We start from the raw sequence: 14,262 nt of genomic DNA on the forward strand, positions 1-14,262 counted from the left end.
ATAACAATGAGATTACAACCATCAAGACAATATCAACTGGTTCATGCATCATCATGATCACATCACTGTTGATTTTAACAGGCTTCCCGGAACGAGTTTATCCATTTTTGTTGGCCACCGTAACAAGCCTATCAATTCTTTTAATCTTCTCACCATCAACGATTTCTCCGTCTAACCAGCAGATCAAGCTCCTCTAAAAATGCTCAAAGGTCTATATGTTTCAAAGTCAGATTTCATCAAAGATTTTATTGCTAAAAAAAATAAGATCTACATTTCTTTTGGTAATTGAAAATATTGAAAGTATACTTGAAGACATATTTAAGAGTGGAATCAGCAGGTTTGTGGTAAAAGTGAATTGAGAAATTGTGAAATAATGGAGATAGATGAGTATATTTATAAAAAAAAAAACAAAAACAACTAAGTAATTACGTATAATGTCGCATCCTATTTACAAACATAATGCATGTGCCACACTGCATGTCATGTCAGAGGAGCATGTGCCATGCAATGTGACGCCTTCTCTTCAATTCAATTGCATGCGTCACATAGAGTGGTGTTTCATGTGGGTGGCAATTTTTTTGTTTGTAACAGGTTAATTTGGTCCATTTAAAAAAAAGGTTATTAGGGGAATTTTTCTTAAAAAATATGGTCATTTGAAAAAAGAGTTCTTAACGAAAGAATATTAAACTTTCGGAAGTAAAAATGGTAAAGTAAGCATTTGATTTTTTTTGGAAGTAAATAACGTGAGTAACCACTGTGACCTTTCCCTCCTCCAGTTTACCACTGCGTGGTTTGATGAATAATCAAATCCCTCCTCCTCCTCCTCCCTAATTCTCAGAATCAGATCCCATCACAACCACTAACCTCCACACCTACACACGCCACCGTCGCTAACCATTCCCCATTCTACACTAATCAGATCACAATTTCGATTCCGGATCGAAACCAAAAATGTTCAAATTCCTCAAAGACGTCGTTGGCGGATCTGGAACTGGCATCAAAGATCTCCCTTACAACATCGGCGAACCTTATCATTCCGCTTGGGGTTCGTGGATTCATCACCGTGGCACTTCGAAGGTAAACAAACTATCTCATCTATATTGCTTGATTTCATCTTGTACTCGTCACGGAACAACCAATCATCAACATATTCAGTGTTTTAGGTTCAATTTCTCTATAATGCTTGTTACGGAGCAATCAATTATCAATAATATATCTAGTGTTTTAGGTTCAATTTCACTATATTGTTTGATTTCATGTTATATTTGTTATGGAACGATTAATTATCAATTTATATTGTTTTAGGTTGAATTTGAAGACTGATTTGGTGTTAATTTTGGTATTAATATTAGGATGACGGTTCTCCGGTTTCGATTTTTACTTTATCTGGAAGTAATGCTCAGGATGGACATTTAGCTGCGGGTCGAAATGGTGTCAAGCGTCTAAGAACTGTAAATTCAGTTTATCTAATCTATTTTTTTTTACGTTTTTGTTTTTCGGTGCTGAATGATTTCAGTTCTGTTTTTAATGGTGTTCTTTTTTTCAGGTTAGGCATCCGAATATTTTGTCGTTTCTTCATAGTACCGAGATCGAAACTTTTGATGGTGGTGCTTCTAAGGTCACGATATATATTGTGACAGAACCTGTAATGCCACTTTCAGATAAGGTTAAGGAGCTGGGACTTGAGAGTACACAAAGGTATTGGTGGAGTTAGTTTTTGCTTCTTATCAAGTGTTTCAGTTGCTAAATCATTATTTGATGCTCTTATCTTGTTTATGTTAGAAACTAACTGGTACCAAGAACTGACTTTTATTGTTGGCATAACAAGTTTAAAACAGAAACGGAGTTACACACTCTAATAAAAAAACAAGAAAACAGAAACAGAGTTACACATGCTATAGAGAATGCAAAATTTTCATATAATATAAACTATGGAAAGAGATAGTATATAACTGCCATAATAAGAAGTCTAACAGTAGCTGAGTTTCCAAAAAAAAAGAAGTCTAACAGTAGTGACTTGAGCAATGTTATATGTAAATTACAGTGCACGAGGGCATAGGCTTTGATTTCGCTGTCAAATATGGATTTCTCACTGTTATTTACCTTGTGAGGTTGTAGGGATGAATATTATGCTTGGGGACTGCTTCAGATATCGAAAGCTGTGAGCTTCTTAAATAATGATTGTAAACTTGTGAGTATTCATGAGCTAAATATGGGTTTTCTTCTCGTTATTTGTTTTTTTTTGGTATCAATTGTTTACAAACTTTGTCTGATGTAGGTTCATGGCAATGTTTGCTTGGCTAGTGTTGTTGTCACACAAACTCTGGACTGGAAACTTCATGCTTTTGATGTTCTCTCAGAGTTTGATGGGAGCAATGAAACATCCTCCACGCAAATGCTGGTAATTTAGTTTTACTGTTTTAGATAGAAGTACTTTGCTTTCTTGTTAGGTTTATCATTTCTTTGTTTTTTTCTAGAATTGAGACATTAGGATTTCCTTGTAGCCACGTTGGCACAAGTGGTAGATACTTCATACTTGGGTCCCTTAACTATTCGGTCTTGGGTTCGATTCTGGGCTGGTGTGTATGGAAACATATACGTTGGGAGAGGTCAACCCCTTAAATGGACCTCGGTTATCTCAAAGAATTAGTCCTCATAGTTGCACGTGGAGAATACCATGGTTTACCCAAAAAAAAGGAATTTCCTTGTAGTTAAACAACCACTCCCTCACAAGGTGGAAAGTTTATTGTCATGTCATGATATTCGAAATCCATGACCTATTATGATTGTCTCTTCCCCAGACTTAAGTTTGATTTTGTGCAGTTTCATTCATGTCTTGTTTTACTTTACTGGTCCTTTTTTAGCATGTGAGCCACTATCTCTTTAATATTCATGGCAAGCATTCGTGAAAAAATTAATTGACATTGTCAATGTTCCCTTAAATGAAGGATTATGCTGGCTTTGATCAGGCTTTTTATTCATATTTTATATTTTTTAAATAAAAGGATATCATGTATCGAAACCTAATATATATTCCTCCTGTATGTTAATGCATTCATTCAGCAATATGCATGGCTTGTTGCAACTCAATACAAAGCAATGGAACTGGCAAAATCTGACTGGGCTGTAATTAAGAAGTCTCCTCCATGGGCCATTGATTCTTGGGGCATGGGTATGTTATTTGTTTTCCTTTTTATGATGAATTTATAACTTAAATTGAATTATGATGAAAATTTGGGATAATATCTTGGAGCATTAGTTGGAGTTGTTGCCGTGTGACTAGGAGGTCCTGGATTTTGATTGTAGAATCACTCATTTGCAATGCAAATAGTTCTGTAATGGGCTTACTTTTAACCTTTTTTGGGGTTCATCATAGTGGGAGCTTTACAACACCAGTTTTCCCTTTTCTGATGACAATTTGGAATATTAGGATTTAGGAGAGACAAATAGAAAAAGGAATTTTTTTGTATTGTTTCATTTTAGCTAGCATTTTGACTTTCTTATTCTCAATAAATTAAAATATTTAAATCTAATTCAAGTATGGTGCATATGGATATGTTTTCACGAAAAGTTCTTGTACAAGTATATGACATATTTATCTCCCCGTTTTGAAAATACATACGATTTCATGTTAAACTTTTGTTCTTGTTAGAGGATAAGAAAATATCTTATGATATTTAAACTTATCTTAATGTATCTTAGTTTATTTTCTTATCATAGAGCATCTTTTACGATTAGTTTCATATTTCTTAGTTATTAATATTATTTTGATCTAGTTTCCTGTTTCACCTGAATTAGGTGTTTGTAAAGTGTAAATAAGATTCAATACTTGGTATTTTGTATCATGAATCATCATCTTATTAAACCACAATAATAATTAAAGGTTATACCGAATACTCTCTTCCTTGCTTATCTAGCAACAAACAACAACCCAACCTTAATCTCCCCAGGCAAGGTCAGCTACATCGATCAAACGGTGCCATGATGTTTTATCACGAATTATGTATATCTTGCCAAACCACTAAATATTTCTTAATAGTCACCTATAGTTTTTTCAGTATTCTTCTGCCTCTAGTGAGGGCTACTATTTGTTTGACCAAACCTACTCTTCTATATGGTGAAAATATTTAAACATGTAATTTACATATTAATATGTTTCCATATTAAGTTTTTATCCTCTATTTATCCTTAAAATTGACCAAACCTCCTCTTCTATTTGTTTTTGTATTGTTAATTAATTAATACATCTACGTTCGCAAAATGTTTCTTGCCACTCTGCCTAATACATTATACTATGTGTTTTGGATTTAATGTTTCCATACTTTTTTTAGCCCTTTCTCTAATACAAATCCTGTACTACGACCCTCTTATAATTTTTTGGTCCCTTTTTATAAGACTTATTTCAAATTTCAAGATTCATTAATGAATTTTTCACAATAATGCCCCTAATTAAATGGGGAGAATTAAAAGATCAACTATTTCTCTTAATAATTGAAAGATAATTTTGGAAAGAGAATGTACATTGTTTACAAATTAAATGAAAAGCAGTTTTCTTAATACTTGTGAATTAATCAAGGAGCCGGTGGTCTTACATATAGGAACATAGGTAGTAAAGGAATTTGTACGTATATTGTTTATGGGCTAGTATTTAGTGTAAATCATGTAAAGTGTGAACCTGTGTAGATGTTGTAGAGTCACAGAATAATTTTATCCCTGTCTGTTTCACTTTTTTTTTTTTTTTCCAAGTAGACCTCTCTAAATTACTGGTAATTATAATTCCATAGGCTGTCTTATCTATGAGCTATTTTCTGGTTTGAAGTTGAGCAAAACAGAAGAGTTACGTAACACTGCCTCCATTCCCAAGGTCAGACTTCTCAAGAATCAACCTTTGTTTTTGTATTTATTACTGCATATAAAGATTAAGGGGGATTTACTCTGTTTAATTATATTCTCATTTTAATGAAATATTCATTCTTCATCTTTATGTCTCTTTTTCTGTTTCGCAGTCTCTGCTTCCAGATTACCAGCGGCTACTGAGTTCCACACCTTCTCGTAGATTGAATACTTCAAAGCTTATAGAAAACAGTGGTGAGTGTTGTTGATATATTATAATCATCAATTGTTGAAACTTTATTTAGCTTAACATTGTTGTAGTTTTACTGTTTTGTTTGGATGATTCATGTGTTTTCTGGTCAGCTAATGAGCTACACAGGATCCACTATATTGATGTACAAGGATACTTACATTTTGACTTGTTATATCTAAGTATTTGAGTTAATTGTTATTAAACTTTAGGATTGTCATGGGCAATAGCTGAGAGGTGCATGATAATATATGGTAACTAATTGTCTTTTGACAGTATGGTATTAGATATTGGTTTTAGATTAAATGGTTTTCGAGATGGATTACTAGCATAATATGGAAAGAAGTTTCATGTTTTACTTATTTGTTCAAGTAAGACTTTGGTTGATCAGGATGTAGTTAACTCTGAAATGTGTGAGTATATACATGTTAGGATGTAGAGTAGTGGTTAATTAGAGTAGTTAGAGAAGTTAAGAGTTGTTATAGAAGTTAGTTGGTTGGTTAGTTAGTTAGTTAGTTGAAGTTGTTATAGGGATATTTGTATAAATAGGAGAATATAATGTAGGGTCTGCATAGAGTTGATAGTTATTGAATATTGGAATCATTAGTGAATAGAGTAGTAGCAACTCTATTGTGAAGGGCAAACCCATGGAGGAAAGATTTTCCTCCCATTTCTAATGAAGTGTTCTTTCTTTAGAATCCAATTCTTGGGTTCCTAACTATTGGTCTGGTCCTGCCGGATCTACGAGGTGTGCCAGTGTTATTGGAGATGGAGGCATCTTGCCAACTTTTATAGGGAGAACCCCATTGAGTAGCTTGCAAGGGCTGAATTTTGTTTTGAAGTGCAAGAAACTCGTGAGTTCGATCACTTTCAATGGGATTTCACAAGGCATGGAGGGAGAAGCCATGCGTTAGTTCAGTTCTTGGTGTCAAGAGGACCCGAATTAAATCGGGCTTCATCCTCTTCAAATTTGATCCTAAGATCAGAACATGCTATGATAACTGTGTTGTTGAAGGATTTTCAACCTTGAAGCAAGAAGTGCAAAGGGAGGGAAAAAACAACATAGATAAAGTGAAGCAATTGGTTGAGACACCAGAGAAGAAACAATAAATGGGCAGGGATCAGATTCTTGGTATGATGAAGAGTGACAAAAAGGTTGGTGATAATGGTTAATTTTCAGTTTTTGCCGGTGGTAGTGTCTGAAGGGGCGAAATCACAACTCCTTGTAGTACTCTAAGCAATCTGATTCCTTCACTGTCAAAATATCATTTCTCTAACTTCCTTATGAGCTTGTATTTGTACACTAGGGTAGGGTGATTTGATAGGATATTCTAAAGGAGTGATGTGATATTGTGAGCATATTCTAATGTAATTGATTTCAGCTTTTCCACATTTTGGAGGGAAAACTTCTGTGCTTCATAACTAGTTGCAAACTTAAAAGCCACTTAAACAATCTATAGTATACCATGTTTTAAAAGTTCGCCTTTCTTATTTTAGAACTTTTGATAGTACTCATTTTTCGTGGTCCTGGTATAGTTCTCTGCAATTCTTCCTGTGTTTAGTTTGAGTTTGTTGGTAATTGATGTGCAGAGTATTTTCAAAATAAGTTGGTAGACACGATACATTTCATGGAAATTCTCAGTTTGAAAGATAGTGTTGAGAAGGACACCTTCTTCCGTAAGCTTCCAAATTTAGCAGAGCAGCTTCCTCGTCAGATTGTGTTAAAGAAGGTACGTCTCTCTGGAAGTTATAATTCTTAACCTTTGATGTTATCAACAGTTTATCCCAATTGATTATGTCGGTAATTTTTGGTTTTTACAGTTACTTCCTTTATTAGCTTCTGCCCTTGAATTTGGTTCAGCTGCTGCCCCTGCTCTGACTGCATTGTTGAAAATGGGTTCGTGGCTTTCAGCCGAGGAGTTTCGTGTCAAGGTAAATAATAATTTGAATACCAGTGTAAATGTCTCTCTTATCAGGACCCATCTCTGTATTGGATTTTATTTTCAATATGTAATATTCAGATTCTTCCTACAATAATTAAACTCTTTGCCTCCAACGATCGAGCTGTCCGTGTTAGCCTTCTCCAACATATTGATCAATTTGGAGAGTCATTATCAGCTCAAGCTGTTGATGAGCAGGTATATAGTCAGGATAAGATGTCTAAATTTCCTTACTTCCCTGCTTTTTATTTTCATTGCTGTAAAATATACAAAGATTCATGTTCTGCATTCTAATTTACAGTATTGTTTACTCTTGTGATCAGGTTTACCCTCACGTTGCTACTGGTTTCTCCGATACATCTGCTTTTTTGAGGGAACTTACTCTCAAGTCCATGTTAGTTCTGGCTCCAAAAGTACGTCTGTTTATATTCATGTTATCAAATCTTTTTTTGCTTTTGATTCTAGTTGGAAAATGAAATATGTTATTGGTCTAATAAGAAATTTGGACACAAATTTGTTTGACAGTTTTATTGCCAGTAATGGTTTCTTAGTGTGTACAGTAGTATGTATGCCCTCGTAATTGTGAATTTTATTTAGAAGGGATATCTATTCTATTTAAGCTTTGATAGAAGGTATAATTTAGACCTCATTTTAAATTTTGTCAATTTAAGGTAAAATTAAATGAGTTAAAAGTGTTGTTTATGTTGGGATTTGGGGCCAAGATGTGGTTAGATCTAATATGATTTTGGAATCTCGATGGAAAGTGTGAGGTAAAGGATAGTGCTTTGATCACTATTCATGTTTAGTAATCTACTATCTTGGCTAGTTAAGTAGAGGTGTTGCTTGTGTCTGAGGTTGGGAATTAGAATTATACAGCTGTCAATGCTCTTATAACTACTTGTCTTTTCAATTTGTATTTTATTTTCGGTTCGAGGCTCTTTGTATTTTGAAATCACTTCAGACCTAAGCTAATCCAAGTAAAGCAGGTGTGGATCTACTTAAAGGGGCAAAGTTCTCCTGACATATATTTTTCTTTCACATGACACAAACTCGAGACCTTATTTAGCAAAACTCTGCCACTTCGACTTATGGGTGTTAGTTTTTCAATTTTTAAACAAAAGAAAAAACAGTGAAGCACCAGTCAATTAAAAGAAAATCAATGGAACAAAATGGCCTTAGTCCTTCAAGATATCTTATAGTGCACCCCATTTAAAAGGAAATGTTTTTGAAAGCTCAAGTTTTTTTTTTTACAGTTCATTTCCTTTTTTCCTCTCTAAATTTTCTCTTCTATTTGATGAGTCTTTAGCATGCAATTTTGTTTCTTTATTTAAAATATTGTTTGTCTCATCATTGCAGCTGTCTCAAAGGACCTTGTCTGGATCATTATTAAAGCATCTGTCGAAGCTACAGGTACTGCTCCAAGTCTTCAATGATTTATGTGTTGGGAGCAAAGGCTAAATTGCTTATGCTGACTTAGGAAATGAAGAATAATAGACAAAGCTTTCATTTAGCTCTTTTTGAGACTTATGACTCTTAAAATTTACCCGTCATTTGACTGCCAATATTGATTTTTTTTTAATTGAAATGGAGTCAAACTAATGTTTATTTTAGGAGCGAGGGTCGTGCATACAAACATATCATAGTTGTTTTCTTTCTTTTCTAGAATTTATAAGATTGGAAATTTGTTTTGTAGGTCGATGAAGAGGCAGCAATACGAACAAATACTACTATCTTGCTAGGAAATATTGCAAGTTACTTAAATGAAGGGGTATGCTGAAATGATATATGCAAATTCAAATAATTTGCTATATTTGATTTCATAATAGTAGCATATGTTCATTGGTGAATTAACTCTTTAGGACTATTTTTGCAGACAAGAAAAAGAGTGTTGATTAATGCTTTTACAGTCCGTGCTTTACGTGATACCTTTCCACCTGCTAGAGGAGCAGGTATTTGTTCACACATATCTATTTGTTACTAATTTTCTCCAGTTCTGTGGGTTGATGAACTCTTAAAATAGTATTTCCTCTAATCACTTTAAATCTTGATTGTTCAGGCATTATGGCTTTATGTGCCACTAGTTCCAACTATGACATCAATGAAATTGCCACTCGGATTCTTCCTAATGTTGTTGTCCTCACAATTGATCCTGACAGGTTATATCCCGCAGATGATTTAATATTTTATGATACCCCATTATTTGTAGATAGTTCTCTTGTAAACTGATTTAAAACATCAATTACTATTTTTAGTAGGTTTACTCTTATTATTAATCAGATTGTTTTTTTTTTCTGTGTGTGTGTATGACAATTATTGCATTGCTACTATTATTGGAATATTGAAATCTTCGTAATGGGTATTCTTTTGTACGAGTGGTTATGTTTATATTTGTGCTATACTCTACATGCTATTTTGGTTGTTTTGGCAGTGTTTAGATTCTGAAAATAGACCATTCTTATCATTGCACTTTGATTATTTTCCATTTTCAACGCCATGATTATGTTATTCCTTTCATGGTTCAAACAGTGATGTTCGATCGAAGGCATTTCAAGCTATTGATCAATTTTTGCAGATGGCAAAGCAACATTATGAAAAGGTATAATATCGGGTTCTTTTTGGCTGTTATTAGACGCACACTGTGGTTCTTGAACTTAAATGTATCATGTATGTATTTGATGTCATTTCCGAAATTACTTTTTTAAGCCCAACTTCTGATTTCATGAAATACAACTTTATTTATTAACTTAAAATATATTTTCTTGAGAGTGACTTAATCTTAGTCTACTCTCCATCAAAGAATAACACACATCATTCCTAACTTCTCCTTTAATTTTTAAAATGCATTCTTTTGAATCAATTTCTTATTTATAATTTTAAACATGTTCCTCTTTTAATCTATATTTTTTAAATTTTACCTAAATTAGTTGTTTATATCTCCCTTAAAATTTTAAACATGTTATATCATAAATATATTTCTTTTAATTTATATTGTGAAAATTTATAGGGAATACTTGCTAGTTTCTTTTTTTCCTTTACCTTTCATCTCCAGTCACACATTTTTACTATATATTTCATTTATTTATTGATAAAAGGCCATTTTACTAGTAGGAAATTTCTTGTGTGATGAAAGCACAATTACTTGACATGTCTTTGTAGGTTCTTCCCAATATCTGCATCGCATTATATAGACTAAAAGTGATGCTTTTTTTTTTGGGTGACATTTTGTCTTTTCCCCTTTGTTGGTTATTTGTGTTCCTCATGTTCATGCTCTTATCTGTCTTTCTATTATAGACAAACACAGCAGAGGCTACTGGGGGTGCAGGCACGGGAAGCTCATCAACTCCAGGAAATGCAAGTTTACTTGGGTAAGTTGCTCCAACTTTGTGTGGCCATGCAGACCACATGTTAAGCAACAAGTGCAAGAGTTTTAGAAATAGTGAATGAGATGCAAAAATGCATTCTAGAATATTCTGTGAATTCTATTTTTGATTGATTATAACAGAAAGAGAACAAAAGGTTATATAGGACTATAGTCCTAATCTTCCCAAGGGCTTAATATACACCCTGCTGGCACAATTCTTACCCCCCCCCCCCCCCCCCCCCCCACATCCACACGCCCAGCGGTTAATTAGAATTTAGAGTAGTTAGAGATCAGTTAAGCGTTGTTATAGAAGTTAGTTAGTTGAAATTGTTATAAAGCTATTGGTATAAATAGGAGAATACAATGTAGAGTGGATCATTTGTGAATAGAGTAGCAACTTTATTGTGAAAGAGATGCAAAAGGAGAGCTTACTCTTTTGTTATTTCGTCCTTTTTAATAAAACTGTTCTTTCTTTTGAATCCATTTCTTGGATTCCTAACAAGTGGCCATAAATGGGGGAGGATTGTTGTTGAATACAGAGTGGTTATTAGCAATGCCCGGAAGCTGGTATTTATTATTTTAGTTCTTATTGGTACCACACGTTCTTTCATGCATGTGTATATGTAATGTAGTGTGATGGTGTAATAAAGCATATATTCTATATAATTTTGGGGTTGATGTAGAGACTGAATGTTTACAATATAAATTAGTCAAATGATATCTTTTGATGCATGCCTACTCTGGGAAAGGTACTTACCTGGTTTAAAGAAAAGGTGTCAGCTGTAGCTGCCTTGTCTATATAGTCCTAAAGAGCTTTGCATCACCGTAGGGTGTCTGATTTTGTAGTGAGGCTTCTGTGTTCAGTCTTCTTTAACTACGTCTACGTCTAAACTGCTGGGCATTTTCTCCACATTTAACCCATTGGTTCTGACTTAACTCTTGTCACTGTGTAGATGGGCTATGAGCTCCTTGACCCTGAAGGGCAAACCTTCTGATCACGCTCCAGTTGCTTCTGCGAGTTCTAGCGCCGTTACATCAACATCTTCTAATGCCAGCTCAGGTATGCTTAATGACAGTCTCATATATTAAATTAGCTAATTGCATAATCCTCTGAATATGTCATGAGATCTACGCCCTCTCCATTTTGGCCGGCTTTACATTAAGGTCTTGTGTAGTGTGTACTTTTACAACTAAATTCATACTAGTAAGTCATAATAGTGTAACACGTGGTCAACCACTTGATCATCCATATAACTTTGTACCCTACTGATACTTTCTCACCAAGTTCAATAATTCACACTTATTTCACTTGAATAATGCTATATCCCTGATGAACAAATGCGAAGTAATTATGATAATTTAGAATGATAACCCTCTGTCTTTGCATTGGGAACAATGGAATCTTTCCCTCGAATAATGAATTGCATGGAGTTTCTCTCTATTGTTTGAGAGGGTAGTAGAAAATTGAGAACCAGCTTCTTATTATGGATGAAGTCAGCGAAGGGTGCAGTGCCAGAACCTCAGCCCTCATGTCTTCAATCGTTTGAAGACACATGTCTTTATTTTATTTTTTGGATGAAGGGGTTTGATTTCCTCTTTTTTCTTTGAAATAGTTTGTCTCATTGGAGCCCCAAAATTTAAACTAGCTTTACCTGGGTATGATTATGTCTTAATTAATTATTAAATGAAGAAAAATAAAGGGAAGAAAACTGAGGGAAATGACAACAGAAAATCTCATCCCATATCTCCCTCCCTATCCACAACCCTAAAGGCAAAGATGTTAATGCTACTATTCCATCTGATCTGTTAATGCTGCCATGATTTGTTCTTGCTTCATTTGGAAAGTTTCCTTCTATTGATACATTTTTACTATTTAACATGTTTATGTCATCTCCTTTTTGGGTATTCTAGTTGTAGATACTCCTTCAACAGCACCCGTCCGTGTAAGTTCCACACCAGATTTCACTGAGCACCATGCCCCTCCATCTCCTACATCAACGGATGGTTGGGGGGAACTAGAGAATGGAATCGATGAGGAACCTGAAAATGACAAGGATGGGTGGGATGATCTAGAACCACTTGAAGATACAAAGCCAGTTCCAGCTCTTACCAACATTCAAGCAGCTCAAAGGCGGCCAGTTTCTCAACCAGTTTCACATACAAAAGGTATTAATTAATTATTTAACTGTTAATATTTTGCCAGTGATTTCTTCATTTCCATGTTTGCTAGTTACTAGGTACTGTTGATAATTTTCAATGTTAGATTGGAAGTTATTTAAGTATGTTCTAGAGTTAAAAAAAATTGTATATATGCCCATGATTAATAACATCAATGACAATATTCTCAGAAAGTTAGTGGTGAGGGTAAGAATTCCGTTAAGTAAATCAGTGACTTTAGTTACTAGGTACTGTTGATAATTTTCAATGTTAGATTGGAAGTTATTTAAGTATGTTCTAGAGTTAAAAAAAATTGTATATATGCCCATGATTAATAACATCAATGACAATATTCTCAGAAAGTTAGTGGTGAGGGTAAGAATTCCGTTAAGTAAATCAGTGACTTTAGTCAGTCACCTTTCCCTAATAAATGGACTTTGAGCTTTTGCTTTATGCTAGGATTGGCTTGAAGATCCAACAGATTCATCAAATGCAATAGGAATATTCTAACACTTAATTCATGTATTGATTAAAGGGTTTTAATTTTTTATTTTGTAGCTTCAAGTATACGCCCCAAAAGTACGCCAAAGTTGAGCAAGGATGAAGATGATGATTTGTGGGGTGCCATAGCAGCTCCTGCTCCAAAAACATCAAAACCTTTAAATTTGAAATCAGCTGTAACTGATGATGATGATCCCTGGGCTGCCATTGCAGCTCCTGCGCCCACTACAAGGGCCAAGCCTTTATCATCTGGCAGAGGTCGGGGAGCCAAACCCGCTGCTCCAAAATTAGGTGCTCAGCGAATAAATCGGACATCATCGTCCGGGGTGTAAACTGAATTGCCACTTGCCAGGGACGAAGGAATGTCAAATCTGTACGCGGCTTTTTTCTTCAGGTGACTGGTGATCGTGTTAGAATACAGTAACCCGTCTAGTATATCAGATTACTTTTGTGCTTTCAATTGGCATAATTGACTTGTAATATTCTTTTGGACGTCATCTTTGCTTTGAAGAAAATTTCAAATGCTGCAATAGTCTCTCAACGGAAAAAAAGGTGATGCGGAAACAGTTGAACAATTGTAACAAGGTTTTGACATTTGCCACATGCTTTGGGTCTTGAGGATGGGCTTGCGTATTTTTTTTGGGTGTTAAACATTTAAAAATTATAGATGCAATGTAATTAGTTTCATATCATGTTATAGGATGTATTTTTGGTCAAGTCTTGAATGGCTATTTCCATCTTGAATGGTATCAATCAAGGTTGTTAAAATCTCGATTTAAAACCTAAACTCTTTAGATTTCACGTTTTTAGGTCAGCATTTCGTGTTAAATCGCAGGTAAAAACCTTTTTATGTAAAATCGTATTCTGGAACGATTTTACGTGATTTAAATCTTTCTAAAATCGGTAAAATCGTGTAAAATCATGTAAAATCGTTGGATTTTACTCTTTGACCTGATTTTACTTTTTTTTTGTCAAAGTTAAAAATCACATGTTATATTTTGCCCCATAAATTTTCTCTATGGATTTTTAATTTTATTCACATTCATATCTTGGTTATAATACTAAAGAATTTTTAACATTTGGAGATGGGTTTAATCAAGTCGAATATGAATGTTCTAATTAATGAAGATGATGTTGTAGATGGATTGAACTTTTGATTAAGTTGAAGAAGAAGATGAAAAGATTTATTTTTTTGAACTTGAAAAACTTTTGAAATTATT

General features: G+C 34.2%; 1 protein-coding gene across 1 annotated transcript; it reads left to right on the forward strand.

Annotated features, from left to right (window-relative positions):
* The first annotated feature begins 699 nt into the window (after positions 1–699).
* On the forward strand, positions 700–13,782 carry LOC131616331 (uncharacterized). The gene is made up of 21 exons (XM_058887634.1): positions 700–1,077; positions 1,353–1,451; positions 1,547–1,698; positions 2,119–2,191; positions 2,279–2,401; positions 3,064–3,172; positions 4,785–4,864; positions 5,007–5,088; positions 6,674–6,813; positions 6,905–7,015; positions 7,105–7,221; positions 7,347–7,436; positions 8,380–8,433; positions 8,717–8,791; positions 8,897–8,972; positions 9,080–9,179; positions 9,550–9,619; positions 10,315–10,388; positions 11,338–11,444; positions 12,296–12,550; positions 13,100–13,782. Exons 1-21 carry the CDS (start codon positions 952–954, stop codon positions 13,372–13,374), a joined length of 2,388 nt encoding a protein of 795 aa, XP_058743617.1. The 5' UTR covers positions 700–951; the 3' UTR covers positions 13,375–13,782.
* Positions 13,783–14,262: the final 480 nt, after the last annotated feature.

Source organism: Vicia villosa, linkage group LG7, assembly GCF_029867415.1.
Source record: "Vicia villosa cultivar HV-30 ecotype Madison, WI linkage group LG7, Vvil1.0, whole genome shotgun sequence".
Classification (NCBI taxonomy): domain Eukaryota; kingdom Viridiplantae; phylum Streptophyta; class Magnoliopsida; order Fabales; family Fabaceae; genus Vicia; species Vicia villosa.

Excerpts from the sequence above, each read along its gene's own strand:
- LOC131616331 (XM_058887634.1), top strand. The coding sequence starts at position 952 with ATGTTCAAATTCCTCAAAGACGTCGTTGGCGGATCTGGAACTGGCATC. Across the intron at positions 2,192-2,278 it reads TAAATAATGATTGTAAACTT|GTTCATGGCAATGTTTGCTT; the intron begins GTGAGTATTCAT and ends TGTCTGATGTAG. Across the intron at positions 7,016-7,104 it reads CCGAGGAGTTTCGTGTCAAG|ATTCTTCCTACAATAATTAA; the intron begins GTAAATAATAAT and ends TGTAATATTCAG.